General features: G+C 35.2%; 1 protein-coding gene across 4 annotated transcripts in view; it reads right to left on the reverse strand.

Moving 5' to 3' along the window:
• KU70 (ATP-dependent DNA helicase 2 subunit Ku70-like protein) overlaps positions 1-27342 on the reverse strand; it is a 291039-nt gene that overhangs the window by 56220 nt on the left and 207477 nt on the right. For all 4 annotated transcript variants that reach the window (XM_089818793.1, XM_089818794.1, XM_089818791.1 and 1 more), the window contains 2 exons: positions 20790-20851; positions 11808-11868 (listed from right to left, as the gene is read on the reverse strand). In XM_089818793.1, coding sequence (XP_089674919.1) covers positions 11808-11868; positions 20790-20851 — 123 coding nt within the window. The remainder of the gene's footprint in view (positions 1-11807; positions 11869-20789; positions 20852-27342) is intronic.

The following is a 27342-nucleotide window of genomic DNA, read 5'->3' on the forward strand; positions in this document are numbered from 1 at the left end:
TGGCAAAGTATTAACTTGGGCTAAGAATCCCTCCATCAAGAAAGCAAACTAATTGGTCAAAGAAAAAAATGTGTATCAATTGAATACAAAATCTAGTCGATCTATTCAAGCCCTAGTTCATGAAGCTGCAGATATAAATGAAATATGGCACAGAAGATTAGGGCATCTAAATTTCAAAACTTTATCACCTATGGAGAAGATGGTTACTGGATTACCTAAACTAAATAAAGACCACCCAAGTATATGCAAAGGGTGTGCTCTGGGTAAGAACACCAAAAGTCCCTTTCATGATAGCACTAGAAAAACAAATAATGTACTAGAATTAATTCATTCAGATTTATATGGACCTGTGTCTGTTCCTTTTCTTGAAGGATTCTGGTATTCTATCTTGTTCATAGATGACTTCTCTAGGAAAACATGGATTTACTTTTTAAAATGCAAAGAATCAGAAGAAATCCTTCAGATATTTAAAGAATTCAAAACATTAACTGAAAACTTTTCAGGGCATAAAATTAAAACCCTTAGAACTAATAACGGAGGAGAATATACCTCAGACTTATTTAAAACATTTTGTAAAGAATCAGGGATTAAGAGGGAGTATATTGTTCCTTATAATCCAGAACAAAACGAGGTAGCAAAAAGAAAGAATAGGACAATTATAGAAGCTGCTAGAGCTATGATTTATGATCAAAATCTAGAATATTATCTTTGGGCAGAAGCCTCTTTTACTGCTATATATATTCAAAACAAAAGCTCTCACTTCTATCTTAAAGAAGCCTCTTGTACTGCTATATATATTCAAAACAAAAGCCCTCACTCCTATCTTAAAGATAAAACTCCTGAAGAAGTATTTACTAAAGTAAAACCTAATATAAGTCATCTTAGAATTTTTGGGTGTCCTGTATATATCCATGTTCCAAAAGAAAAGAGAACCAAGTTAGAACCCTCTTGGAGGAAAGGTATTTTTGTAGGGTATAGTGAAACATCTAAGGCATATAGGATTTTCATACTTGGACAGAAAAATATTGAACTTAGCAGGGATGTAATCTTTGAAGAAGATCTTGCATTCAATAGAGCCATAAGTTCTAATGAACCTTCTCCTTTATCTAGTTCTGAAAGAAATAATGAATTTAGGTCCCAAAGGGAGAACTTAGAAGAAATCAAAGATGAAATTCAAAATATGAATCTTGAAGAAAATTTAAAGAAAAGACCACTTTGGGCCATTAATACAGTTGAAGTAGCTCAAGACTTTGTTGCACCTTTCGGAATTGTCAGAGAAAGCAAAAGACCTAAAAGATTCTCTAGTTATACAAAAAACATGAGTGATTTATCCAAAACAGAACCAACCAATCCTTCTTATGCTATTAAACATACAGCTTGGAAAGAAGCTATGACAGAAGAATACCAATCTATTATGAAAATGATGTTTGGGAAATTGTTCCAAGACTTAAAGGAAAATTTGTTGTTTTTTCCAAATGGATTTTTAAAATAAAGCATGCTACTAATGGTAGTATTGAGAAGTATAAAGCCAGATTTGTAGTCAGAGGATTTTCTCAGAAAGAAGGGATTGATTATAAAAAACCCTTTGCTCCTATTGCCAGATATACCTCTGTAAGAGCAGTCTTAGCAATTTCCACATCAAAAGGATGGAAGGTACATCAGATGGATGTAAAAACAGCATTCCTAAATGGAAAGATTTCAGAAGAAGTATATCTAGAGCAACCTGAAGGATTTGAAACTCATGATCCTAATATTTATGTTTGCAAGCTCAAGAAAACTCTCTATGGGCTTAAACAGGCTCCCAGGGCCTGGTATGAAAGAATTGATAAGTATCTCACCACCTTAGGATCCTCCAAGAATGAGGGATCCAAATTTATATTATAAAAGAGATAAAAATGATATGGTAATTTTGATACTGTATGTCGATGATTTACTAATAACAAGTGATGATCATCTCATAGATCAGTGCAAGAAAGATCTAACTAGAGAATTCAAGATGAAAGATTTGGGACTCCTTCATTACTTCCTAAGATTGGAAGTACAGTAGAATTCTGACAGTATCATACTTAATCAAGGGAAGTATACATCAGACATTTTAAAGAGATTTGGAACGTAGAATTGCAAACCTATGTCTTTTCTACATAAACTTAAGGAAGCAAAAGCAAAATCATCTTCCATAGATTCTACTTTCTACAGACAAATGATCGGGTCCCTTATGTACTTAGTAAATACAAGACTAGATATTTGCTATGTAGTTAATGCCTTAAGTCAGTTTATCTGTGAACCAAAGGAGATTCACCTAGTTGCAGTTAAACACATTATGAGATACTTACAAAGCACTCTTAATTTTGGACTCAAATACAAGAAAGTTTCCTTAGACTTACATGGATTCACTGATTCAGATTAAAGACAGGAAAAGTACTTCAAGATGTTGTTTTAGTTTAGGATCAGCGATGATATCTTGGATATGCAGAAAGCAGTCTTCAGTAGCTTAGAGCTCCACAAAGGCCAAATACATTGCAGCAACGATGGCCTCTTCAGAAGCAGTTTAGTTGAGGAAGTTACTTGTAGGATTATTTGGGCAAGCCATTAATCCTACGATTATTCATTGTGATAATCAGACTTCCATCAAGCTCTCAGTGAATCCAGTTTTCCATGACAGATCCAAGCATGTTGAAATTCCTTACCATTATGTAAGAGATATGGTAGACAGGAATTTATAAAATTGGTATACATTTGCACTACAGATCAGACAGCAGACATACTCACCAAACCTCTATCTAGAGTGAAGATAGAACACTTCAATGGGAGACTTGGTATGGTTGAGTTGTAATCCATTTGTACTCTTTTGATTATTAATAAAATAATTTTATTTTGTCAGGCTATTGACAGTTATGGGCTCCACCATTTGTATTCATTATTTAAAGACGTAATGATCTCTGAAATAATGAACACTTGTATAAAAGGCATTATGAGAGATGATGATCTCTTAGATAATGTACTAAATAGTAGAATTTTACTGTAAGATTTAGATGAGTTTTAAATCATATTGTGATATTGACATTTCTATGTTCATGAGTCACAAATTGGATAAAGGAAGAATCTTAGTATTCTCCGAGTTAATCCTGCATTCTGGTAAATCTTAAACTCAAGACCTTGTTGTGATATAGAAATACCAATTTCTATAGATCACAACTTGGATAAATGAAGAGATTACTCTTCAGATTTATCCTATATATTATCACTAGTAGCAATGATTTGTCATATCACAGGTTTAGTAATATGACTTTGTATCATGTGTTCTATGATACCACATACTAAGAAAAATCAAACAAATATAGAGTATTAATTCTTGCTTATTCATTTGTATTGGTGTTGCTAGATATAATATCTCTCTATAGGATTATCTGGTTAAGACAGAGTGTTAAATATATTTAACTAGATAACCTACAGGTCTGAAAGTACAGACCGTACTACTTCTTATACTAACATATTCTTAGGCTGGCATTGGATTATATATAATTTCCTAAAGAAGCCCGCGACTTCTCCTGAAGAAACTTAATAATGCTTAACTAAACTAACACATTGTTAGTTAGATATTATTTTATTTATCTTCCCAGATTGCCGACTTAGAGGAAGATTAGTTAATGCTAGTTTAGGAAGGGATATGTCCCTTTGAGGGACATACCCTTTAGTAAGGATATATAGGGAGGTTATTGGTGCAGTTAGAGAACGCACAGAAACAATTAAGTCTGCTCTTCTAAGCAACAATATCCTGCGATTAAGATCAGAAGATACTCTCATTCAAAAGGTTGATTAGTACGTATTGTATCAGCATCAGAGAAGTTCGGTGTTCTCCATATATTACACAATTAAGGTTATTTCCTCAGCAATATCATCACACTGATCTATTTGCACAAATATATAATTCTCAGATCAGAATTACAAGTTTAAACTTCATCAATATTCAGAACTTAGAAGACCATTGTCAGCAATCAAAGAAGGAAATAGAAGTCTGATTCAAAGAATTTGCAGAATCTTTACAATCTTTACCCTTTTCATTACTTTCGGTGCCAATCAGGTCAATTTCTCGAGGCCTCAAAACTCATTAAAAATCATTAAATGCTTTTTTTAATTTCACCTTAAGTCATTCAAATAACAATTTAAACTATAAAGTTATGTTGTATCATTGTTATGCATTTTATTAGTTTCTGCCAAAGGCAGGATACTTATGCATTCATTTAGTTCTTTTTTCAATTAGTTTTAACGAATGGATGCACAGAAATTAAATCTTTTAACAAAATTTCTATAGTTTAAAATTAATTTTTACTATTTCTAATTTTAAAATATCATTTTACTGGAGGATCTGAATGGCTCGCAAACATCAAAAGAACCAGAATATTGCGAACATCAGTTTGCAGCAGACATTTGCAGCTGGGCAGTGCACTATTAATAAATTTTCATCCTCCAAATAGTAGAACGAACTACTTTCAAAGTTTCCGACTAACAACAGCTGGATGAAGGTAGACAAGGTTCTAAACATCGAAAACTCTAACAGATACCCACCACTTGCTACATTGTTGAGCGAAGATAATAAGGAAAACAGCAAAACCATTTCAATCTCTGCACAAAGAAGACACTACGATGCTACTAAATATGCAAAACAGTTTCAAAAAGGCCCTCAGAGTAATCTACACACAGGACTGAAAATATGCGAAGGGCACCAATGGCATACGAAGCACTTCGGAGAGTGGAAAGAAGAAACCTCTTCTTACTCCTGCCTCAAACCACACAAAAAATTATGGATAAACCACATTACTTCGATCTCACCCAGAGTTTTGTCTGGGGCAAAAAGCATTCCTTTAGGCCAAACTCCAAACCTTTTTCCATCCTCAAAAACCCAGAATCATCTAAAAAACCCTAATTCGCCACCCACTAACATTTCTCCATTTAATAGGACCTAAGGCAGCCCAAACCCCTGGTGCTATTTGTTAATTCTATAACTTTGAAATCATCCTGGTCTGATGATACAGATCATACAGATCTGATCGTGCATAATATACTTTTGTAATAAAGGGCCTAAATATAATTGTTAGTCTTCAGTCACGATTGACATCTCACTTGGTAATGTTGTTTAAGTTTAATCTTGAACAACTTAGTTAGTTAATCACTAACTAAGTCTATTCCTAGATAGACACCGATTTTGGAAAAACAATTAAGGGCCGACCTAGATAGGGTCATGTCGATTGAAGGGACATGCCCTTTGGTTAACTTATAAATATAAGATAAGTCTGAGCATAGAGAACACACAAAAGATACATTAAAAGTCTGCTTCTCTATAACACTGCCTTATAAGATTTAGTAGCAAGATGCAGAATATTGGAAATTCAGAATAGTTATAATACTTCTTATTACATTTTATATACAGATCAGTATATTAAGGTTCATCTTCAGCAATGCTAAAAAGCAGTATCTCAGTCTGATTCATACAGAATTTGCAGAAACTTTACACTATACCAAAAGTCGTCACTGTTGTGAACAGAATCTCACTCGGCACCTCCAACTATTCAAATAGTGGTTTGGTTAATTATCTTTTTCAGGTCACCACTGTAAATCCAAGGGAATCTTTACAAATACACGATCCTTCAATAAACCTTTCTTCCAATGTTGATATCCCCATAACCAGCAATGAGTACTCCAACGGATTATGGGATCGTTGCAAGAATACCAGTCTCTTTGCCTTCTGGGGAGACAGCTAAAATCTCAAGCTTCAATTCCCAAATTGGATTGTGCACTACTTCAGAGACCAAGTAAATATAACTAATCCCTCTAGTAAATTTGTTTATTTAGAATGCAAATCCAGAAATTTAAAAGGAAAAATTCTTTCTGGACCAACAATGTTCTGCAAAGGCATTACAATAAGAGTTTTTGATTGGTGCCCAAATTTCAATATTTCCGAGTTTGATTCTATTCTGGTATACCACTGGGTTACTATCCCCAATTTTCCAGTTGAATTGCTTCATCATAAACTCATTTTCGAAATTGGAGATCAATTGGGCGAATATAGGGGTTTAACTCAAAAAAATTCTTCTTCAAGTAATCTTAATATTCTTATTGAAGTTCCTATGTCCAGAAAGTTGAAACCACTAATAATTATCTCTAATTATTCTATTTACAACCTAAACCCTAGACTATGTAAGGAAGAAATTAACAATGATATTATATTTCAAAATCCTAAATTGAATGAGGAATTTTATGCTGAAAATTATCAAAAAAGAGTTTACTTTTAATAAAATTGTAAACAAGTTAATACAAGAAGAACTAATTAAAAAACACTTGGAAACCAATATTAAAAATGCATATGAATCACTTGATAAGATCATAAATGTTCAGGAGAAAAGTAGTAACAAAATTTTTGCAAGAGTTTCCCTTCAAGATAATTTAAACCATAATAAGAATGTTAAAGCGACACTAGACGCTCAACCTGAATCTTTCCACAGACCAAGTCCTAAAATTATTGATGACTACATAGTATGTCCAACCATTAAAGGAACAAGCTAGTTACATGGAGAACATTCAAGATGAAATCAAGATTGAAGTCAATAATAGCACCGAATTCTAAAGTAACCGCATTGAGGTTGATGAGATAGATAAGAGTAGTAGAATAAACTCTGAACTCAATACTAATCTGGATGAAGCTATCTAAGATGAAGAAGATTTCTCTAAGGATTTTGACTCTGAATTAGAAGATGAAGAAAGTGAAGTGGCAATAAAAGAGAAAAGATGGCCAATAGAAAGAATCTTGGAAATGGATGAGAAAGAATTACAAATTGACGATTTAGAGAATTAGAGCTATCGAAGTAGTCTGAATATAAGATTTTAAATAATAAACATTTATAAGACACCCAAAAATGTGAAATTATACTTTGATACTATAACACAATTACATTTTAAACTGAATGTAAATCATACACAGATAGACATTATTTTCATCAGTTTTTTAATAATTATGTATCGCAGCAGAAAAAAGTTAGGTCAATTTCATTTAAATTGGTGAATAAATTCTTCGTGAAAGAGAATATTGAGATAGGCATCATCTAGCTTGACTTATGGAATGGAATGACTCAGTGTTAACACAACCCAAGGATCTCTATAGAACCTTGAAGGTTGACCAATATCCAAAGATTTTATCAGTTAGCATTACCTTTGTTACTTTTAGATATGTTTAAAACATGCCCAAATTGGCTATAAAGGTCTTTAACGGATTACTCTAATTAAAGAGAATATGAAGATAGGGGAAGACACTAATTAACCTTTAATCTGAGACTCAATTAAACTCTCTAATTGTCATGTCCCCTCTTTAGCTTTCTCTAGCAGTGACATGAGAGTTAGCCTATTATGGGGTCTCGTAGGCTGGGAATGGTGTTTAGAGAATCAGTGAGGATATACAATGTCCGGATCTGGAGTTTCAGACAGTAGGAGGCCAATTAAGAGCAGTTCCTTAATTGTAGGAGGAGTTTCCTATATTTTAGGAGGTGGAGATGGGTTATAGTCTTGAGTCTCTATGAGATCATTCTATGGTTTCAATTTTGGGAGATTAGGAGATGTTCCTATTTTTTAGGAGTATCCCTTTTTTTGAAGGATGAGACTATCAATTATTTCAGATTATCCGACATCAGTCAGAGGAGGTGACAAGTTCAATTTCACCTTGTAGAGATGTTTTGGCTATCAGTTCAGTATTTGGGAAATATTTTAATATATCTAAATATTCTCCTAAGTTAGCATTTCAATAATTTAAATAAGGCTAAGTTTTTTGCCACTAGGGAGCAATAAGGAGTTTTCTAGCTCCATCTGGTAAGTTTTGCCATCATGTGATAGTCCGTTGGAAAGAGCTCGGCCTCTTTTATTTAATTATCATCTTCAGGGACCTGTTTGACACTTGGAACTATTCTTATTGGTGAAATAATGATTTTCAGGCACTTGGGCGCCAATTATTAAAGAATATAACTCTATATTATAAAGTTCTCAAGTAGTACTTTTAGGGTTCGAATTACATGAGAAGATGATATAAGGCCAATGCAAGGAAAGGAAAAGTATCTTTGAACATTTTGGAAAACATAATTTGGTGTTTGGCTCTGATTTGAGCATTCCCTCACTAGGACATCAAACCCTAGGCTGAGAGTAGATTGAGTTGGGACATAGCCCTCAACTGGATCGGATTTGCTGATTCTTGCACAAGGTTTTGACATTGGTGGAGTTCCTACAGCAGTTCATATCATTGGCATGGGAAAGTGAAGACTATCTTTGCAGCATTCTGCAGATTGCATCATTCTGGGCGTTGATCATTGTGAGCAGATTTGTGTAGCAGTTTTATACCAGCTGGGCATTGGATTTTGTGGGCATAATTATTGAAGATTGCAGCTGTTAGCAGCTTCTTATTTCAGACGCTGATTGTATTTGAGGTACCAAACTTTATTAGTTTTGTCATCAAACTTATTGACACAGATAAAAGCATTTCCAGAATTTCATATGCTTGTATCAAGCTATTGTTATTGTTATATGTTTGCTGCTGTTACTACCTTTACAATGTACCAAGTTATTCTGAAAATATCAAATAAAATCATTCCTTTTGCAACTTCCGTCTAGTACTGCAAGATAATTAAAACACTTAAAGGAGAACATAATTATTTAAATAAAATTTATAGCAGCAACAGAGTAAATATCCACTTGGGATATTTCACTAATTGCATACACCAGTATTAAAGATGAACACTCACATCTACATCAATAGATAAAGACTTTCACTAACTAAGCTTTTTTGGGACCAATATGTTTTAAGCCATTTTCAGTTAAGATACATATACTGATGGTAATGTTGTATTAAAATTTGACTTAACGAATACTGATTCATTAGCTAGTCTTCGAACAACTAGAATTTAATTTTTATAATTTTTTCTTTTTTTTGATAGATAAATTTGTATAAATTTTAATAGATACATTAACAATAAATAGACAGACACCTAAGAAAAAACACCATTTTTATTAACAACAAAATATATTAACTGACTAACTACAACAAGATAAATCTGCTTCTGCCACATCACTTTCACGTTTGTCTCATGCCTGCACCAAACTGGTCTCCAAACCATGCTAGCCTAAAACGTAGCAGCTTCCTAAGGCTGCGGTCCCACGGGCACCCGCTTCCTTAAAAGTATCTAGCAAAAAAGATATACTTCTTAATATTTATTCATATTGTTTCCTAAAAACACAAATACTCTAACAGTTGATCTTAGCCAAAAGTGAGCACTGCAGGTTCAAGAATATCAATCAAAATCTAACAATACAAGCACCCCAATTACAACAGAAATTTGTAGCCGAAAAGTGTCTGAAATGTGAAAGGTGCATATAATCTATATGCAAAGAAAATGTGTTAATGAACATTGATTCTCCAAAGGAGATAAATTCTTTGTAAGCAAGTTTTTAATGTATTAAATATAAGGGAAGGAATGTCTGCCCAAAGACCCCTCCTAAATAAGGGGCAACTGTATATCTGTAAATAGGACGATTTTGTCCCAGGCAAGACCAGGGGTTTTCTTTCCTGTTCATTTTCCCCTGGTGCCTGCACTTTGACTAGGGATTAAAAAAAAAATCATTATATAAAGATTTTAATAATTTTAATAAAATACGGGCTATTACCTTTTACCGATTAAAAAACCATTTTACTGAATTTCAATTGGTTAGAGCAACAAAGAAATTCATTTTTTTTAAAAATCTACCAATTAATGCATATAATTACTCTTACAATGATCTGACCACTTGGACAAAGGCACTCTGACAATGACGATGACGATGACACATTTACAACACTATACCATGTCTATCATTATGAAACAAATGCAAATTGCTGACATTTGATTTGAAATACTCTATGGTTTAACTTTATTTGAAAGCTATGTATTGGGAGGAAATGCGGACCATTTCTTCTATTACAAGAAGAAATTTGGAGTAAATTTCAAAGTACAAACAACATTTGTTTAGTACTAAATTCATTCATTTAATAAAAAATATGTTGCCCTTCATTGATAAAGTGTGAATGTAGTATGCAAATAATTATAAAGGCTACGGCAGGAGTGTGTCTTCCCATGATCAAAGAAGAAGGATGCATCCACTTGATTTGCCAAAGCAACCTAAGGTAGAGTCAAAATAGACAAAATGATATGATGAGGCTTTCTACCCAACAAACTAATTAATAGAATGTAAAATGAACTGTATTTATAAAATAGGCAGTCAGCTAAGGCTTCCACAATGTGCTGACAAGTCTCATGCACATATAATGTGCATCTCTTAGACTGGATCAGTACGGGGACAATTGGTTGGCTTGATCATGAGGAGAAGACTACAACCATATGGTGGACATGTATTAAGATGAACATACAATGTTCTCATATCCATATCATATCCATACCTGTACAGGTAACTTAGGTTTCCACCATCTTAGCGTGATCTCTGCTCATGTTGATAGCACTTGAGTTATTGTGCTTAAACGCTAAAGTTGTTCAAACTTATCTAAATATTAGGAAAAAACCATTGAAAATGGCAGGAGGAGAGCTAGTTTTAGATGTTCATTTCTGGTGCATTGCTAAGGTTATCAACCCACTGGTTTAAGCATTCTCCATTGTGGCTATGCATTCAACAAGTCATGCTTTCTAAAACCCATTGTAGCAATATAAAGAAAAGCTGTTTTCAAAACTGAATTTGCAAGATTGAATACCCACCATGTTGCAAAATTTCTGGCCCTTCCATGCAATTTCTCTTAGCCACATTTTGTTCAGCCATATCTTGCACTACCACTGCCATACTTGTGGCCAAATTCCAGCCAAAGCACTTTTACAGAAAACACCAACTACCATTTGAGCCCCAACAGAGTCACCACTAGTACTTTTATACCAGCCGTTCAAATGTAGAAACCATGAATGAAGCAAAATCTTTTATATCCATTCAAAAAAATTATTGTAGACAAATTTAGGTGAATTCTTAGGGATTGGGACAGTGTCCATCAGATTTCAAAGTTTTTAGATGCTATGCAGTAAACTTTGTGACATAGAATGCAGTTATTCAGTCTACAACTTGCTCAGATAGAAACCAAGAAGATTTCTCATAAGACCCACAAAATTAGGGACAAATGCCCATTGTAGTCATCAGTGCTGTGACAACTGACATATTCATCATATTAAATGCGTTAATGGAAAAAGGCTCCCAGAAATTGAAAATGTTAAACCATCTTTACCATGGAAAAACGCAAGGATTCTCTGAGGGTATGTGTAGGCCATGTGTTCACAGCCCAGAGTTGCCTAGGTACATACATATACATACCCAGAAAATCTCTATAGACATAACCATTTGAATCCAGGTTCTGATAGCAAAATCCTATCCAGACCCACTACAAACCAAACCCAAACCCAAATCCAAAAAAAGATTACACCAAAATCAAGAGCTGCAGGGATGCAAACTAGCAACAGAGAACGAATCTAAAGCCTAGAACAGAATATTAGAAAATTGTAGCACTGGGGAGAACAAAGTACCTAAACTTGAAAATTTTAAACTTACATATCCCTAAATGATATAACCTTTGTGTCAGAATGATGATATTGTACTATTGGTCTAGAAAATTTGTTGTATGTGTACCTCTCACCATCCTCTTGTGGCGAGTTTAACATATCAATTTACTTTAGAGCAATATGGATATTGAATAATAACTTTTCCTTTGGCTGTATGATAAACAATATCAAACTGAAAATACAATCAACCTGTGGAAGCAAAGCAACAAGTTGTGCTGACTGCATATTTCCGTAAAAGGCAACTCCGTACCTACAAATGATGGAAAGCTCACATGTCATTCATAATAAGAAAAACAAATATAAACATAAGTGGATCATTAGAATGTGATAAAACTATCAATCAGAAAATGCTTTTATTATTCAAACAGTCTCACAGATACAGTCCAAGTTCCAACCCCCAATAAGTTTAATGCAACTCCTTTACACCATCACCACACATATAATGCTTCTTAGCTGATAGATCAAAACGCTTAGTTGAAGTAAAAGGGAAATCAAAGTACATTGACCGTTAGCTCAAACTAACATGAATTTGATAAAGAGCCAAAAAAAAAGGCAAAATAGAAGGTACTTCGTATGGACTGTTTTCAAGGATCAAGCATGAAAAAGGGAAGGAAGAGAATGATTTCACACTTGAACTCAAGGTAACCTGATTTAGGTTTTGAAGAGTAATCAAATGTCATGCTCAAAACACAATAAAAGATAACATGTGAGGGATGTTGTTTAGGGTCAAAGACTTTCTCAAACATCATCTTGAGAGGGATTTAGAAATCAAATTAAGGATTTCAAGATTTTCTCAGAGAAATATTCTTCATGGTTCCATATTAATAAAATCTCAATCAAGGTTATAAATATATAGCCTAGATAATGGTAACTGTGTGCTCTAATGATGCAGAAGCATCTTGGGTGTAGGTGCAATACTTCATCACCCAAAATATTTATGTTTTGTCTTTTCAACAAGGATTATTTCAATGCAGAGATGTTATTTTTGAAAGCTTACTACTTTTGGTAAGTTGGTCATTCGAATTCATAATGTATTGATTTCATCCATGGAGGTTCAGTTTAGATATATCAGACTGTCAGTAAAGTTTCACTGCAATACCCAGTGTATTTGTGGACTTACTGAGAATTTTCGGCATTGAAAATGGGGTATACAAAATTTGAACTCGGTCTTGAAGGCTTTTGAGGCTCCAAAAAGGGGTCAAACCTTAACTAGTTGCAGCTTGCATGAGCTAAGCGTTGTAGATCAAATTGTGCCGTTTCCAAAAAGGGGTAATAATACACAATAGGAGCAACAATTGACGAGTTATCGTCTCCGAAAGTTGAGCTACTGAACTCAATGAAAATGAAATTCCTTCAAAATTTCTCGAGATCTGAAAGTTATTGCGGCCTACTCTAATGTAATAAAATATAAAAAATAACAATAATTTAGGGTTTGTTGGCCTCAAGGTCTAGGGCTAAATTTCTAGAACCTTCTTGGGCGATTGAAAATTACCTTTAAAAAGAAAGCTCGTAGGGTTGTCTAGGAGTTATGGGATGTTGATGGTGGCTCTAACATACAGAATATTGTAAGCAAAATGCCCATTTAGTTTTGCCACGTATTATTTCTGAAATTTAAAATTCCATACTTTTGGAGATAGTAAGAAATTTGTTTTCATTTCTTGGAAATTGTTGTTGTTTCTCTATTTCTCTTATGTGTTTGTGTTATTAAGGGGAGCACCCTTCATCAAGAGGTATCAAAGCACGAATTCTTGAGTGTGTAGACAGATCACCAATGTTAATTCTGTAACTCATTAATCATGTTGATTTGATAGTACAGATCGTACGAATCAGAGTAAGAAATCTCTGCCTTTCTTGTGATAGGCTATATATACAATTGCCTTGTCTTAATAAGGTATCGGCGTCTCCCTTGGGTTAATTAGATAAGTCCAACTTGTCTTTAATTAGTTAGGATAAACACAACTTGTCTTTAATTAGTTAGGATAAACACTAACTAATGTTTTTTCCCTTGAGCACCGATTTTGGAAAGACTAATCATGACCGACCTAGATACAAACATGTCTCTTAGAGAGACATGCCCTTTTGGTTGCATATTTATATAGATGGGAATGTAGTTAAAGGACACACAAATAGATCAAGTCTGCTCCTTTAAGCAATTCTGTCTACACGAATTATTGCAGAGATATAACAATTTTCAGAACAGCATTTAATATTCTGATAACACCTCCTACATTTTAGAGGAGAAAGAAGATCATCTACAGCAAGGTCAAAAGATACTATCTAAGTCTGATTCAAGTTTAGAATTTGCAGAAACTTTAGGTGGTATCAGAGCTCTGGTAGTTGAACCTAGGCTCTGCAAATTAAATAATCAGACTCGATATATATCTAGCATCATTCTCCTATCTTCAATGGCATACACAATGAGACCCGAGGACAGGTTTGATGGGAAAGAGCACTTTGATGCTTGGAAATTCAGAACCATGATGATTCTTGGAGAAAATGGTGTAAAACAATTTGTTGATTCAACATCTAGACAACCTACTATTGAACCTCATAAAACTATATGGAGTAAAGGAAACAGGAAAGCCACACAAATCACATTAGATGGAGTGAAAATTATATAGTACCCATCCTAACAAAACATCAAACAGCATATGATATGATGAATGCATTATTAAATGCATATGAGGTTAACAATACAACTAGAGTTCTCACATTGAAAAGGGAACTAAATCATATACAAATAAAGAAGGGAGAATCAATGAATTCTTACTTCCTAAGGGTTGCCAATCTAAGAGATGAACTTGTAAGTATAGGAACCATCATTAATGACACGGAACAAAAATTGATGGCTATAGATGGATTACCAGATTCATGGGAAACATTCGCACAAGGAGTAAGTGCCAGAGACAAACTTCCTAACTTCAATAGACTTAAAGAAGACTTTCTTCAAGAAGAATCCAGAAAACTTAAGAAAGGGGGAAAGTTGAAAACTGAAGATAAAGAACTTCATGTTCTTAATACAAATTCCAATAAAGGCAAGAAAAAGCATTTCAAGAAGAAAAAGGGTAATCAAAAGAATGACAAACCTAAGAAAGATCTATCCAATATAAAATGCTTCAGATGAGAAAAGTTTGGACACTACAGATTTAATTGCCTTGCGAATTCTAAATAGCAAGTGAACTATACAAACATTTCTAGGGAAGAAGATAACTATGATCCTAAGAATCGTGTATTGTATTCGGTACTATCAAATGAAGTCTCAAGTAAAGCATGGGTGATTGATAGTGGATCATCTCAACGTATTACAAGATACAAAGAAGCACTAGACTCAATATCAAAAAGGTAAATGTTGAAGTCACCATCGGCGATAATTCAACTCATTCTGTCAAAGGAATTGGAAATTGCACCTTGAAACTAAAGTCAAGTAATTCTCTTCTTCTCACAGGAGTACTCTATGTACCAAGAATAAAAAGCAATCTAATCTTGGTTACAGCACTTGACAATGGTGGACATAATGTTGCATTTATAGATGGTAAAGTAATAACCTGGGCTAAGAACTCCTCATTTAAGAAAGAAAAATGTATTGGTCAAAGAAAGGGGTATTTGTATGAATTAAATTCAGAACCTAGTCGACCCATTCAAGCCTTAATTCATGAAGTTGTTGATATAAACGCAATATGGCACAGAAGATTAGGACATCTAAATTTCAAAACCTTATCTACTATGGAGAAGATGGTTATTGGTTTACTCAAGTTAGATAAAGATCATTCAAGCATATGCAAAGGATGCACTCTGGGTAAGAACACCAAAAGTCCATTCCATGATAGCACTAGAAAAATTAAGAATGTTTTGGAATTAATCCACTCAGATTTATGTGGACCTATGTTTGTTCCTTCTCTTGGAGGATTCTGGTACTATATGCTTTCTATAAATGACTTCTCTAGGAAAATTTGGATTTACTTCTTAAAATGTAAAGAATCAGAAGAAATCCTTAAGAGATTTAAAGAATTTAAAACCTTAATTAAAAACTTATCAAGACATAAAATTAAAACTCTTAGGACTGATAATGGAGAGGAATACACCTCAGATTTGTTTAAAGAGTTTTGTAAAGAAATGGGAATTAAGAGGGAGTATATCGTTCCTTATAACCCACAACAAAATAGGGTAAGCAGAAAAGAAGAATAGGACAATTATAGAAATTGCAAGAGCTATGATATTTGGTCAAAATCTAGAATATTATATTTAAGTAGAAGCCTCTTGTACTATTGTCTATATTCAAAATAGAAGTCCTCACTCCTACCTTAGAGATAAAACTCCTGAAGAAGTCTTTACTAAGCTTAAACCCAATATAAGTCACCTTAGGATTTTTGGGTGCCCTATATATATACATGTTCCAAAAGAAAAGAGAACTAAGTTAGAACCCTCCGGGAGGAAACGTATTTTTGTAGGGTATAGTGAGACATTTAAAGCATATAGGATTTTAATACCTGGTCAGAAAAATATTGAACTTAGTAGGGATGTAATTTTTGAACAAGATTTCGCATTCAAAAGAGCCCTAAGTTCTGAAGATCCCTCTCCCTTAACTAATTCTGAAAGAACTACTAAATCTGAGTCTCAGAGGGAGAACATTGAAGAAATTGAAGATGAAATTCCCAATATCAATCTTGAAAAAACTCAAAATTCTAAGAAAAGATCACTTTGAGCCATTAAGACAGTAGAGAAAGCACAAAACTTCGGTGCACCATCTGAAACAATCAAAGAAAGCAAAAGACTCAAAAGATTTTCTAGTTATACAGCAAACATGAATAATTTGTCTAGATTAGAACCAACCAATGTTTCAGATGCTATTAAACATACAGCTTGAAAGGGTGCTATGACAGAAGAATACCAATCCATTATGAAGAATGATGTTTGGGAAATTGTTCTTAGACCTGAAGGAAAATCTGTTGTCTCTTCCAAGTGGATATTTAAAATAAAGCATGTTACTGAAGGTAATATTGAAAAATATAAAGCCAGATTTGTAGCCAGGGGTTTCTCTCAAAAAGAAGCGATTGATTATGAAGAAACATTTGCTCTTTGTTTACCACATAGGTTAATTAAAAAATGCACACAGATAATAAACACGAACAGCAACAGTACTGCTTATTTTATTTGCATATGCCAGAACATTACAAGATCAAATATGATAAGATGCTTTACAATGACCCAAGAGGGTGTATAAATACTTTCCACTGAACCTTCCAAAAGAGGTCTGTCGGCTACAAAACAATCCTAATCTACTCGTCGGCTACTAAATACACATTCTTCGATGGCATAACCCAGTCGGCTACAAAATACAAAGTCTGCCGACTACATCATCCCCCCCAAAAAGAAAAGTCGGCTCCTGACGACTAACAAAATAGGAGACAACCCACATACAATAAAACAAAAAAATACTAGAGAGAAGGTGTTGCCCCTCAAGAATGCTATTGCCGATGCAACTCCTAGACCTGCTCTATCCGGATGCTCAAATCCTTCTATATCCGTGAATTAATCTCGACAGCCTCCTTCAGGAGAAGCGCCGCATCCATAGCTTGCTTCCTTGCTAACTGCAACTCCTGTTCTGCTACATCCTTATCCCGTACAGCCGCTTCCTTATCCTGCAACAAAGCTGCCCTTTCAACTGCCCATGCTACCTGCTGAGTGGCCAAATCTACTGCTAACTTCTCTCTAGCCTCCTTCTCAACCACCAGAGATCTCTCGGCCACAATCCTGTCTGTTGCCCTGTCTGCCTCCGCACACCTGCGGGCATAATAAATCTGCGGGTGTAAAGAAAGCAAAAGGCCCGCGGACAAGTGAAAAGCCCCACGGATATTAAACAATTTCGCCAGACTTCTTCGTTCACTCCTCCAAACCGGTCGTGTCAGAGTTCTCCGCGGGAAAACAGAGACAAATAAAACAAGAAGCATGTTTTTTTGCCATTCACTGCCAGAGGGAAATTGAATCGTGCAGGGGTAGCAGTTCTCAACGGGAGGAAATTCGTAAGAGACGTTTTGATTATTTTCAATGCCCAAGAATTGCTTGAGTTTCTTATTTGAGTCGGACTCCTCCAGTGGTTATCTGCTACCGTAACGGTCCATGGGAAAGGTGACTTCGACACATCCAGAGTGAGATTTTTTGTAACGGATGGAGGAAACAAATATAAGGAAAAATAAGCCATTTTTGCATGGAATTGACAAACAAACAGAAGCAGGAGGGTTTGCTTAAAATAAAATAAAATAAAAATGACAACAGAATCAAACTGTTCGGAATGAGTAGCAGATGATGCCAAAGGGAAGGGGAAGCATCAGTGGTTGCCAGAAAGAGTGTAGAATCAACAGAAAATGACAAAAATGGTGTGTTCCGTGCAGTTTTGTTGCCCCCTGGACCCCCAATCATTGCGGATATCAGTCATGGGAGTCTAACCAATTGAGAAGAGTTGAAGTGGCTGCAGGCATGGACTTTCTGTGTACCAGAGGCACTGGGAATAGGTGTTGGCTGGGAGGCTATCTTGGTGGATGCATAGAGAGCTCGGGAGGAGCTAATCATCCAGTTGGAGGCAGTGCAGCGACACTTAGCTCAGTGGACCCAATGTTGGAAGCAGAGAAAGCAGCACAGGTGGCTATCAAGGTCAGCTTGAGAAGACAGTATTGTGTTAGCAGAGGCTATAGGCACAGGACAAAGTGAAGTGATGTGACAGAAGCAGATTTTTCTTGTTGTAGTCACTCTGATGATATATTTTGTTTGTTAATTTGTCTCAGATATTTTGTAATTATCGTCCGGAGACGACTTTTCTTTTTAGGGGGGATGGTGTCAGCCGACTGGATGGTTCCGACGGTGTTTCTGTAGCCGACGGAATGATGGTCGTCGGTGTTTTGTATTTTGTAGCCGACGGGGTGATGTCCGGTAGTGTTTTGTATTATGTAGCCGAAGGGGTGATGTTCGGCAGTGTTTTGTATTCTATAGCCGATGGGGTGATGTCCGGCGGTGTTTCTGTATTCTGTAGCCGACGGGGTGATGTCTGGCGGTGTTTCTGTATTCTGTAGCCGACGTCGTCGGTAAATAGTTTGTAGCGAATAGAATATTTGTGGCCGACGAACTCCTTCGGGAAGGTTCGGCGGTAGTATTTATATCCCGTCTGGGATCATTGTAAATCATCATTCATTTACTATTGCGAATATTATTCTGCTATTCTGTTCCATTGTCTGTATGCGTTTATTTCTTTACCTTCGGAAAGGTTCGGCGGTAGTATTTATATCTCGTCTGGAATCATTGCAAATCATCATTCATCTACTATTGCGAATATTATTCTACTATTTTGTTCCATTGTCTGTATGCGTTGATTTCTTTACCAGTACGGTAAACAATTAACCATCTTAGTTTTCATCTAAACACCTGAGATGTGGCAAAGGTCACTTCTTAAATTACCCAAGGTGTTTGATGCGGGATCATCCTATGTGTAAGGGCAATCTTGTATCACCCAAAAATACTTATGTTTTGTCTTTTCAATAAGGTCTATTTCAGTACAGAGTTGCTAATTCTGAAAGCTGACTATTTTTCATAAGATGGTTGTTTGAGCTCAGAATGTTCTCATTTTATCCCTAGAGGTTCATTTAAGATATATCAGTCTATCAGTAAAATTTCCTCATAATACCCAGTGTATTTGTGGAGTTATTGAGAATTTTCAGTATTGGCAATGGGGTGCAGAACATTCGAACTTCGTTTTGAACGCTTTAGAGGCTCTGAAAAGGGGTCAAAACTCGACTTACAAGAGCTTGCGTGGATCATGCACGACAGATCAGATAATGTCATTTCCGAAAAGGGGTAGTAATAGTCAATCAGAGCAATGGCTAATGAGTTATAATATCCAGAAGTTGAGCTAATTGAAGTCAAACAAAATGAAATTCCTTAGAAATTTCTTGAGTTCTAAGAGTTTGAGTTTGGGAACTCTGTATCAAACATCATTATGTTGATTTATAATTTTGCTTGTTTCTTCGAGAAGTCTCTTGGTTTTGCCAAAGGTTTCAGCATTTCTGGGAGAACTGGGAACTCTTCACAGTTTAGCACTTTCACTTGGTGAAAGACACAATGATATTGTGCGTTGGTGATATGGCTTCATCTGGGAGTCATTACTGAGCTTGAATTGACGAAGTTTGGTAGATGGTTGGCTCAGTCTGTGAGATGAGTAGCAGCATCTTATAATAATAAGTGCACAGCCTGTAGACACGGTTTAAGAAGCAGAATTGAGCATTAATAAGAGCAGTCATACCTGATTTATGCCAGCTGTGGTTCATTATTGCATTTCACGTGAGAGCCCCATGGAAGCAGCATTTGATACCTAGGAGGCCTCATTTGGCATTTGGAGCTTACATTTCATTCAATTGCAGCATTGCGTGATATCATATCACTGTATGGAGACAATCATTGATGAAAGCTGATAAATAAAACTGTTGTGTCAGAATACCGGGTTTCCCTATCATCCGCTGAATAGTTTCTCAGTGTTGTTAGTGGCAAAATATCTCTCTTCTAAAACTTAAGGTTGCTTTGGAAATTCAGATTTCAGTTCATTTAATTTTTATTATTGTCAAAACTTAAAAAGCATAGATTCTGATAACATAAAATAAAAGATTTATCATTGCAAAACTCTGAGGGCATCTATCAGTCACCAGGTTGTTTGAAGTTAAAGCCAATTGGGTTTATTACATTCTGCAATCAAGTACTGTTATTCCCATTGAACACGAGTCATAATATAGGTCAATTTTTTGTCAACATTCAGAAAATGCTAAACAGCTTTCCCACAATTTTAAATTACCAAATAATATAAATTAATCATGTGATTCTTGAGATGCAAAATGGTCATTTTAATAAGCTACATTGTAATAAGTTTTAGATTGTGAGATCACTTTAAGTCTACTTTTTCCCAAAATAATTTCTAAAATGTATTCTATAAACAAATTTGCATTTCCGTTTTATGCATGTGACTAAGATAATCAACATAATATTTTAGGCTTTATATTCTCAATTTTAAAGTTTAAGAAAACGAACATTAACGCCTAATCAATAAGATGGTATCTACTATTTAGATAGCATTAATTATTTGAATATCACATAAAGTGGGGAAACAGGAGACATAATCATAAATATATTGCTTACTTTTGAAAGCGCAACATAGCCCTGTATAGAGCAATAAAGGCACAAATACTTCCACTTATCTCCTGTGTAAAATATGAAGATACACAGGATTAAACAATTTTGCATATGTTCAGTTACTGAAAATTTGTAATTTATAATAGGATGAAAAGCAGAAAAAAAGAACCTGTATAATACACACAAAAAAACATCCAAAACCACCTATTCAGAAGCAATTAAAAAAAGAGCCACAAATAATGGCACAAAAAAAGGAGTGCAATAATTCAGTACACATCGGACTAGTGTAAGTAAAGTAATACTGCATGACTTAAGAAAGCACAAGAGTAAGATCAAAAGGTGCTAAAATTAGATGGATGGCAAGAGCACCAAGATTGTGGGAAAAAGATGAAAGTTAATGGCCAGAATAAAGGCACATGTTTTATAATACTATTGAGAAAGAAATTATGAAGATAAGATGAATCCGAGTCTAGATATACTACTGAAAATCTTTAGAAGTAAAAAAAATTCAAACATTATTGAACAAGATAAATGTTCATATATATATGAAACTAAATACAAGAATAATAGTTCTTGGAGACAACACTAAAGTCTTGGAGACAACACAAAAGTCCATACAGACCTATACCTCTGTCTACTATTTTAAGGCATGAAATACAGAGATAACAAGCACACAAAGGAATGCATCATGTGGGTTTTCAACGTTGTCATTGTTCTAGTATGGTTTCCAATATGCAGAGGTAGCTAGAAAATATCCCCTAGACATCACAGAAAATCCAAATTTTGGGTTTGGGAAAACACTTCAAAAATAACTTATAGATTCAATAAATGCCCCACAAAGCGAGTAAGTTTTCTTACGTATAATTTCTTCAGATTCCCTAGAAAGGGAGATATAATAGATATGCTTTCTCAACGATTGCTGAAAAGTATCATTATCAAAAAGCATAAACATGCTACATTCACTCCCTCTTCAGATTAAATGGGAACACAAATTGGTCTTATTTTGTACAATATCTTCCAACATATTGTAACTAGAAACAACCATCATGCAACCTTCTCTGGTCAAGGACTTGCACTGTTTTTCAAGGTTACCCCAAGCTTCTGGGACAGAGGGAAGTGTATCCTTGTCCCTAATTTTTTGAGCCATTTTTGGGGAGAGCAAAGAGGACAGCTGTCTAAAATCATGAAACTGTAAAATAATAAGGAAATGTTAAGTACGCATGTGTTGTCCTCAATTTTGTACTCACAAAATCAGACAACCCTAAGGAAAATTTTGTGGTATAAATCCTTCAAGGCGAGTTTGTGTTTGGCTTTTCTTTACTGTTTGCTCAGTTTTTTTATTTTGTGTTTGCCTTAGAATTGTGGCATTCCCAATTCCACTCGTTCCGAGCAATCTCAAGGCTCAATTGGTGTTATCGAGCAAACATTATTAAGGAATTAAGTGTTTTGTAGGTAGGATTTTTCAGCTTGACTGCATGTCCTTATTCTTTACTTAAAAAGTGGGCTTTTTATTGGCAATTGCATTAAATAAAAAATGTCAATTACATGTAAAATGGATTTAGAACCCCATTTTGAAATTTCACATCATTTTGGTGATATTTAAAAATAGTTTTTAATGAATTTCTAATGTAAAGGTGGACTTTCTAAGTCTCATCACATATCTCTCCATTAAAACTATAAATTACGTGTAAACTCTCTCATTAGTGAGCTTTTTATTGATAATTGTGTAGCATAGATATGTCATTTACATGTAAAATACATTGTAGAACCCCATTTAAAATTTTCACATCATTTTGATGATATTTCTGATCTAAAGGTCGACTTTTTAGGTCTCATTACATATCTCTGCATTAAAACTATAATTACATGTAAATTTAAAAACATGAGAAACTTACATGTAATTAAGTGGAGTTTTTATTTAATAGTGTTGTGGCCTGTTGTACTTTTTTCAATCCCTTAGACAAGTTTGTGGTCTCTTGTTGGATATTTAAAAAATTATCTTATCATACCTGCGCATCATTTCTAAAACTCCACCATCACTATTTTAATTGACTAATCATATAAAGGGGGATTTTAATAGAAAATACATGTGCTTTTAAACCAAAGTTTACAAGACACGCAAAAGTGCCAAAACCAACTTTCATTAGTTATTGGTGGAAATTTAAAAGCCTTTGTAGATTGAAAATGCGGCCATTTGGTGATCAAAAAGCTGTTAACAAATAGACTGGAGATTTTAGAGTCATTTGCATGTTTTAAATGCAAAAAAGCACATGCATCTTCCTCCTAAAAGCACATTATTATTAAAGGGGATGTAAATCCCATTGAAAAACACGTTTTAAGTCATATTGAGTTATGTTTAAACTCCTAAAGACATGTAAAGTGCATTTTTAAATGTGTTTCAAGTGTTGGGTAGTGATTTTTGACAAGTTTGCATGTGTTAAAAATCAATAAAACACACACAAATGGCTTGTAAAAGCCCATTTTGATTGCCAAGTTGAGTGATCATTGTTTTATTTTAAAAAACTATGTAAATGCTTTCTAAAAGCCCATTTACATGATATGCTATTAAAATTAAATCTCCAGCACTTGGAAGATGACTTCTAAAACCTGTTTTCAGCCACAAAGCAACTTAAAATTTTGTTTATTACATGCAAATGCAATCAAAAAGCTCATCACTTTGTTGGGCATTCTTAACAAATCCATTATTGCATGTATTTGTACATCTAAAGCCCGTTTTGGGGGCTGGAAGTTCAGAAATGGCCCATTCCTTGCATGCAATGACCATTTTAAAACATGTTTTTGAGCTTTAACAACAAAAACATGATTACTAGGGCATGTTTTGAGCATTTTAAATGCCTGTTTTTGTTCTCTAACAGCAAAAAACTGATTTATACTGCATGAAAAAGAAAATGTGAACCCCGTTTTTAAGCTTCAGCCGTAAAAACGACTCACCTATGGCATGTATTGTGGGTTTTAAAACACATATATGAGTTTCTCCACCAAAAACGGTGTATAGAGCATTGGTTGCAAGTATCTAGGCAAGTGAATGCAAGGAAAAATCTCATACTTGTACAAGCATCTTTGTAATAACCCCAATAGGTTATAACTTCTTCCAACACCAAAAATCTTTATACTTCAGTTGTTTGACATTTCGTCAAACACTTTGCAAGCAAGGGTCCTCTGACTGATATAACCTTTCAGATTGCTGCAGTGATTCTTGTTTGGATTTGCCTCAAAAAGAATGCTTACAAAAGACTCCAAATTGTCTAAACAATGACCTAACATAAATATGCAACTAATTTTGGCAATAGTGAATGCATATATGAGTTCTAATCATGAAAATGATCACCTCCAGCCAACTGGTATTTTAACAAACAGTTGGTATGCAAGCTAACTGGCTGATAAGAAATGATATATCAACGCTCAAAGACAACTATTAATGACCAGCAATTGTATCTCCTTAATTGAGAATGAGTGTCCAATACAATATTCATACTAAGTTAGCCAAGACTCTTGGCATTTACAAAGATATCCAAAATATGATGATTGCTGGTAAAATAATATGCACCTACAGCTGCCAATGGAAACTAATGCAATACTAAATATCTAACTTCAATACTCCCCTACAGCAGTACGCTAATCACATGCATGATTAAATACAACTAAAGCCATGGATTGCTGATACAATTGTGAGGAATGTAAAAATGAATGATATATCTATTAATGAATGATAGGTCTGATACGAAATGACAATTACAACAGCACTCTATAGTGAAAGGCAACTATGAAAATACACATCAGACCTGGCATATGAAGTCGCCTTAGAGAATAGATGTATTGCAATACCACTGAACAGAAAATAACCTCCTCAAATGCCTAAGTTGTGCATTTCTAGCTGCCACCCCTGATTGTAGATGACTGTAATAATTTTCTTTGCTTTTTCGAATTTGCTTTTTCGGATTGCTTTTTTCTTTTGGATTGCTTTTCCGAACCTGCTTTTTTCGGCCTTCTTTTTCGGTTCTGCTTTTCCGGCCTGCTTTTTTCGGCCTGCTTTTTTCGAACTGCTTTTTCGGCCTGCTTTTTCGAACTACTTTTTCGGCCTGCTTTTTGTACTCAAATATTTTTTCTCAATGTAGCACAAATAGAAGACTGAAGTATCTTCCTCCCAGCTGCAATAATTCAAGTGATATTTCACACCCTCAAAATCACGTACCAATTGAGAGTTTTTGTTCTCAATGGCTACAAATATTTTTTCTCAATGTAGCACAAATAGAAGACTGAAGTATCTTCCTCCCAGCTGCAATAATTCAAGTGATATTTCACACACTCAAAATTGCGTACCAATTGAGAGTTTTCGTTCTCAATGGCCAGTTGTGACTATTGTAGAAACCCTAGGCTCCACAATGCACATCAACAAACATCAACATCAACATCAACAACAACAAATCTGGATGATTAGAATGAAGCCCGGGGTGCCTATTTATTCTTTTTCCTTCGCGTTCTCCAGAAGCTTCTAGAACATTATTTTATTTTTTCTATTAAGTGACTTTATAAAAAATATTTTATAATTCAAGTCACTTTATTAAATTAATTAAATATAAAGTTACCTTTTAATATTTATTTATTTGATAACTTTATAAATAATTAATTTAATACCACTTATTTATTTAATTAAAATAAATAATTAGTCATCCTCATAAAATATTCATTATTTTGGACAACCTAATTAATTAAATTAATTAAATCAAATTGCCTCCAAAATGGGGACATGACAGTCCGCCCTTCCTGAAATTGCTTGTCCCCAAGCAATGGTTGAACAATAAACCAATCAATCCGCCTGGATCCCAAATGTCGTCATGAACTATACTACTGTCAATTAACACAGGCTCCTGTAATATCCTCTGCAATATAACCAAGAGGAATCCATAATCAAACTGACAATTACAGCTCAACCAAACTCCAAAATCGCAACTGCCACAGTAAGAAACCCATGACACACAAACTCCTAGAACATTAGAACCCAAGTAAAGTGGACAAATCAAACTGCCAACACAATAAATACCATCAACACATCCCACTGGCCTATACAGAATGTACAATCCAACTCTGCAACAATGGTGAACGCTCCCGAATGAAACTGTACCAAGTATGGAGAATCCACACACTGTACAACTCCTGCAGTCAACACAACTTTGCAGATCAACGGCCACCGTTTCATAACCATAACTCCCATGCACTGCTGATGGCGAAAAGACATCACAAGATAAACAGCAAGAAATGGAACCCAAACCAAATCTGTCTGCCATCAACTCCTCAACACAAGGATCAAAGGCTAACTGATGTACATACCCTGCAGTATAATGCAGTATACTGCTGAAGCATCACCCCCAAACTCCTGCTCTAAGTCATGTATTATCAAGCTGTCAACCGCAGAACCTATCGCCATGTCATGCCCATCACAACGCTCATCCCGAGGCATCAAACCGTCCCATAACTGATGACAAGCACTAGGAACCAAAGTACATCTCTGTATCATCATCTCATCAACATGGTCATCAAAGGTAAATTGATGAGCATACCTCACAATGCAATGCCGATAGAATGCGCCAATCTCAGTCGATGGCTCAGACTGCAATCGATCACTAACCAAGCTGGAACTGACTACTACCTCCGAGGACATCGCCAAGGGAGTAGTATTACTAGCAGGAACCATGCCAACTGCCGGCTCACCAACATCACACCTGATCTTTGATACAACATCTCTAGTAACCGTGTCATCTGTACTAGAGGCCACCACCATGTTAGGCATATCACGACAATCTGCTACAGCACCGAACTCAACTGAACCTGAATCTAGTGGGAACGGACCCGATATGCCAATGTTAGTATCAAGGATGGATGCATCCCCATCTCCACTGTCTTTGACAATCTCGACCATGGACATCCTCGGATCACCAGACACCACAGCTTGTGACTGTACAGAGTCTGGTAAAGACTGCAGTCGCTCTAACTCCACGGTCACCTTAGCCAAATGAAATTGTGACTTCTCGAAAGCCAACTGTGTACTCTCAAGAATCTCAGAAGTCACCTCGAGCCACTGAGTAAACTCACTCACCTCATCTTCCTTGGCCAATAATGCTTCGTATGCTGTACTCCCCCACTCCATAAGATAATCTTTGTCGGCTACCAACTGCATATAATTCTGTCTTAGAATCCGAATAGCCTCCCATAAAGAGTGGATCTCTGTCAAGGAAAGATAACTGCCTCCCTTCTCATCACTAGTAGAATCCCATCCATAAATTGCTAACAACTAAAGAGCAGCATCGAAATGCTAGCAAGTGATAGCAATGTCTCGCTCACTAACTCTCAACTGACTAGACACATGATGGCACTGGCTAGACTGTCTCCTACAAACTTCCTCTGACACACTGTCTAAAGGAGTATCCTCAAAGTTACTGGTCTTTAGAGTATCACCATCCATATTCTGCGAATCAACTCCAAAGCTCATATCAACATACGGAGTATTCAAAACTGTAGCACTGCTATCCAACTCCTCTGT

Source organism: Cupressus sempervirens, chromosome 3 (assembly GCF_028749045.1).
Source record: "Cupressus sempervirens isolate cs-2001-9-10 chromosome 3, ASM2874904v1, whole genome shotgun sequence".
Classification (NCBI taxonomy): domain Eukaryota; kingdom Viridiplantae; phylum Streptophyta; class Pinopsida; order Cupressales; family Cupressaceae; genus Cupressus; species Cupressus sempervirens.